The sequence below is a fragment of the Myotis lucifugus genome, unplaced genomic scaffold (genome assembly GCF_000147115.1).
Source record: "Myotis lucifugus unplaced genomic scaffold, Myoluc2.0 scaffold_125, whole genome shotgun sequence".
NCBI classification, from domain to species: domain Eukaryota; kingdom Metazoa; phylum Chordata; class Mammalia; order Chiroptera; family Vespertilionidae; genus Myotis; species Myotis lucifugus.
Window position 1 is genome coordinate 441,787 of NW_005871173.1, and position 5,137 is coordinate 446,923.

Here is a 5,137-nt window from a genome sequence, read left to right on the forward strand (position 1 = left end):
GGGTAAAGGGTGTTAATATATGGTGAGGGAAGGAGACTAGACTTTGAACGCTGAGCACATAATGCAATATACAGATAATGCATTATACAATTGTACCTCTGAAATGTATATAATCTTATTAACAAATATCATCCCGTTAAATTAAAAAAAAAAGAATGGCCTGGCTGGTGAGGTCTGTGTTGGAAATCTGATGTGACTCTCCCCCTTTGGAGATGCAGAGATGGAAACCAAAAAGAATTCCCAGCTCCTCGTGCCCCTGATCCTTCTCAGCGTGCTCTTCTCACAAACACTGGTCTTGACTGCTTTGGAAGCAGAAGCGCTGAGGTGAGTTCCCTTTCAATTGAGAGAGCAGAAACTTCTGTCTTCATCTGAATGAGAATCTCATCCCCTATGGCCACTATCAGTCTGTATCTATGAATCTATTTCCATTTTGTGTGGTCATTTATTTTGTCCTTTAGATTCCACATATGAATGAAATCTTATGGTATTTGTCTTTCTCTGACTGTATTTTAAAAACAGAATTTAGAATGAAAATTATAACACCATTGTGGTTCCAACGTCCTCATCCTCTTTCCTGTTCCCATCTCCCGCCAGTCCTCCAGTGCCTTTGAATTGAGCTTGCCTTTCTAGCAGGTAAACCCACTGGGCTGACTCTCCTTTGCAGGTTTAGGGTGGAATTGGTTCCTGCCTTTGTAACTTCTTGCCTGGGACTGCAATAGGTTTTTGTTATCTATGGTCCCGTTTTGTTCTATCTAGACCAGCGGTTCTCAACCTGTGGGTCTCAACCCCTTTGGGGGTCGAACGACCCTTTCATAGGGGTTGCCTAAGACCATCGGAAAACACATATATAATTACATATTGTTTTTGTGATGAATCACTATGCTTTCATTATGTTCAATTTGTAACAATGAAATTGGGGGTCACCACAACATGAGGAACTGTATTAAAGGGTCGCGGCATTAGGAAGGTAAAAAAAATAATAATAATAAAAATAAAAACAGAATTTAAATTAAAAGAATTTCCTTTCTGTTATTTTAGACAACTGATTTTTTTCCCATTATATAGAATTTATTGAAATATAAGCTTGATATGCTAACCAAGATTTTTTAACATCAGGTCAACATGATTAGTCCTTTGTATAATCCTTTACTGAAGCTGTATACCATGTAAGATTAGAAACCACGAGGCCACACAAAATTCATTGAGTTTGAGTGAGTGATGAGCAATGGGCCAATTTTTTGGACTTGATCAAAACAGAGAAACATCACACCAAGGTGAATCTTTGAAGTTGAGTTTCGGGACTTAGAGAAAGAAAAGTACTTGAGGAATGTTTCAATCAAATGCTACTAAACATCAACAAATATTCAAAGTGCTCCCAGTTTTCCTATTGAATATTACAATTTTTTCAGTTTCTATTTTGTGAAGTTTAACTTCCCTAAAGGAAGATATTGCCAAGAAGTGGTACATGGCTTAATACTTTGTTCAAATTGAACTGAGTAGCTCTTATGTTTATTACATGCAGCTCAACAAAGTTGTATGGCATCAATTTCTGGGATAAAAAAAATTTACACTTTATACTCTCATAAACCATAGAAGCCATTGTGAATTATGTTACCCATCTATTTTAATTGGGTGATATGTCCTAAGATTTTGAGTGTTTGTTCTTATTTCAAATAATTGTAAAAATATAAATATGATATTCTGAGGAAGAAATTTATTATACTTGGTGACTAGAATACCAGTTGAAGGAGAAAATTAACTGGATCAACTTTTAGAGCGGCTGACCTGTTGGAAACTGCATTAGCTGAAAATGACAGGTGAGTTCATTTTTAAGGAGCAGTATTTAAGAAAATGTACTTTTGAAATATAAATGTTCTATTTTTGTTTCCATGAAGGCATTTCTACAGTGTAACACTGCATGTTTCCACATGCCATGGCTTCATCCAGCCTCATGTATGGCAGCTTGTGCCCCTGTACATGACTTGCATGCAGAGGCTGTAACATGGAACAAGCCAGGGTGAACTAACCACTCACTTGCATTCTGTTGCACAAAATGTCAATTCAGAAATTGCACCAATTCTAGGAAAACTTTCACCTTTAGGATCCCAGTTTAGAGGACGTCTCATGTCTGTGTAAAGAAAAGATCTCTAATGAGAAAAGCTGTTCACTCACAGAACAGCTTGTCAAGAGCAGCATTGAAGTGTAGACACAGTTGCTCTTTACTGAAGACAAAGAATAGAAGCTTCTTCATGAGGACAGAAAATTTGGTTGCTAGACCCTAAGGTCCTCTCTATGCTAAGAGATTTTGATTGCAAAATAGTTTGGAGAAGAAATAGCAAAAGGTGTAATAAAGTTTTGCTAAAATCACGATAGATTCTTTTTTGAATATGTTTTAATTCTAAGTAGAAAATAAAGCACCAAAATTCAATTAATGAAATAGAAACTAATTTAAATATATTTTTCCATCAATGTGTCTCAGAGAATTCGTTTTACAGATTCTGTCAGGAAGCATTATTTAACTATTACTTCTAAAAGGGAGATTTTGGCCCTAACTGGTTTGGCTCAGTGGATAGAGCATTGGCCTGCAGACTCAAGGGTCCCAGGTTTGATTCCGGTCAAGGGCATGTTGATTGCAGGCACATACCAGTAGGGAGTGTGCAGGAGGCAGCTGATCAGTGTTTCTCTCTCATCGATGTTTGTAACTCTCTATCCCTCTCCCTTCATCTCTGTAAAAAATCAATAAAAAATATATATTTTTTAAATAAATGAGAGATTTTGTTAGTATTGCAAAATTTGGGTCTGAAAATATAGAATATATTCTGATGTAAATGATAGGAAACAATCTTTTAATAGGTTGTTAGGGGATCTTCTTTTGAATTGAAATTTGCATGAATGGGTTTCATAATAAGCTAATGAATTTTTCCTTACTTATTTAGAGAAAATAACATTTTAAAAATCACTTTTATAATAATGGCTATCCTGTCTTCCTGTCCAGTCTCAGGAATGTCAGACATGCTGATGGAGTTCCCACCAGTGACATTAGCAGTCCCTTGGAACATCATTCTCCCAAATCATACCCAGAGCCCCTTATTGAAAAACGAGCGAGGTAAAGAGAATTTACTATTTTTATCAAACACAGCAGGGTTAATTAATTTTAATAATACATTTTCACTGTTAATGATTCATTTACTTTGTTGCAATTTGGTAACTCTTGATCATGTTCAATTTATTTAGGTGCATCAGGTCATGCATTAGGAAATAAGACTTTTCAAGTAATAAAACTCTCATTTGCTTCTCTGACACACTTATAGTTTCTGGTAGCAATTATTTGTAAATTTACAATCAAATTGAAGTAGACTCCATAAGAAATGAATAAGATATACTCTAAAGTGAGGCAAATGTTAAGGTAAACCATGGTACTTGTTTTTAATTTTCCTACTCATTCCAAGCATTGGAAGATTCTTTCTTTCAATGGCCAATAGCTGAATGTATATATGGCACCATTCAGGAAAACAGCTCCTAATGGAGCATCTTTTTTTAATCTTTATAGTTGAAAGTACTACAGATGTCCCTTTTTTCCCACTGACCCTGTATTTCCTCCCAGTGGCAGAACACCACTGCTTTATGTATTTTTTTATAAAGCATTTGCTCAGTTAGTACAGAATGTGTTGGATTATTCCTCATTTCCATATTTTAGGTGTAGGTGTATTTTCCTTCTTCAGTATTTGTGTAAGAAAATGAGTGGGGTGTTGGAATTCTTTTTTAGCTGACACCAAGAAATCGAGAACGTTGGGCATATGGATCATTTTTTGAAGAAAGCCTTTCTTTGCTTTTCCTCACATTTCTTAGCAATAACATCTCAGAAGACCAGGGACCAGTCAAACGCCATTCAAATACAGAACTCACTTTTGCTTATTCTCGCCTCATTAAAGTGAAGACTGGGAGTAAAGGCTTGAAGAAATTGCTTACGGGCAAGAGGTAAAGAAACAGTAAGCTTGCTAAATTGAGAAATTATAAACTATGTTCAAAATACAAACTCCGTATCTAGACGTACCTATCTCTGTGTCACACTATGTTAACTCCGAAGCAGTAATTCTCAACCTTGGGGGCCATTAGAAAACTCTGGAGAAATTTTAAAATACCGTGTTTGGGCCCTACCCATAACCCTTTGCCAGGAAATTAGTGCCTCTAAGGATATGGCTCTTGACATGGGTATTTCTTCAGTTTCCCCAGATGATTCTCTAGAGTTAAAAAAAAAAATACATCTGCCGAGGCATCTGCTCTGAATCTGGAAGCAAGTTTTATCAAAAGAGATGCTTTTTAACCGTGGAATACACAGTCTACTAGCAATTTGGTATCACATGGAACTCCCTGTATGAGCATTTGAACTCTCTTATTTTACCAAATTAGCTTTGAGTTATCTTGTCTTCTGAGACTCAGTAATGCCCGAGTCTGTCTGGGGTGTGTAGACAGTGGAGCACAATACATAGGAAGTGGGTGCTCTCTCTTTTTATTGTGATTATTATTGTGTAGATGGTGAGTGTTAGGGACAATTCTGATTGGGTGAGAACAGACAAAATGACTCTCTCTGTTGACTAGATTATAATTCTGTAAGGAGAAGTTAATTTTTTTCATATTTTTATTGATTTCAGAGAGGAAGGTAGGAGATAGAAACATCAATGATGAGAGAGAATCATTGATCACTGACTCCTTCATGCCCCCTACTGGCCTACTGGCGATTGAGCATGCAATCCAGGCATGTGCCCTTGACCGAAATCTAACCTAGGACTCTTCAGTCCACAGGCCAGTGCTCTATCCATTGAGCCAAACCAACTAGGGCCTGTAAGGATAATTTAAGATTAACTTTAAGGTTAAAAATCAATTCATCTATATACATAAAAGGCTGCATGACCATCCGACTGGCTGGTAACTATGACACGCACTGACCACCAGGGGGCAGATGCTCAACGCAGGAGCTGTCAAGGTGCCATGACTTGGCAGCAGTGGTTCTTGGGTAATGCACCCCAGGACCAGAGAAGAGAGAGCCCAAATCCTCACGGGGCCATGCAAGTCCACCTTTGGCCTGTGGTACTATCAGCCCTGAATCTGGTTTACTGAACACTTGTGTTTGCCTTCC

The 5,137-nt window shown here is 37.3% G+C and overlaps 1 protein-coding gene across 1 annotated transcript; it reads left to right on the forward strand.

The window, feature by feature from the left end:
- Positions 1-220: 220 nt before the first annotated feature.
- Positions 221-3,982, forward strand: LOC102417840 (VIP peptides-like). The gene is made up of 3 exons (XM_006093890.1): positions 221-324; positions 2,996-3,106; positions 3,850-3,982. The coding sequence occupies exons 1-3, from the start codon at positions 221-223 to the stop codon at positions 3,980-3,982; spliced, it is 348 nt and encodes a 115-aa protein (XP_006093952.1).
- Positions 3,983-5,137: the final 1,155 nt, after the last annotated feature.

Bases quoted from the DNA above. Each gene is read 5' to 3' on its own strand.
- LOC102417840 (XM_006093890.1), top strand. From the start codon at position 221: ATGGAAACCAAAAAGAATTCCCAGCTCCTCGTGCCCCTGATCCTTCTC. The intron at 325-2,995 runs GTGAGTTCCCTT...CTTCCTGTCCAG, and splicing joins TTGGAAGCAGAAGCGCTGAG to TCTCAGGAATGTCAGACATG. The intron at 3,107-3,849 runs GTAAAGAGAATT...CACATTTCTTAG, and splicing joins CTTATTGAAAAACGAGCGAG to CAATAACATCTCAGAAGACC.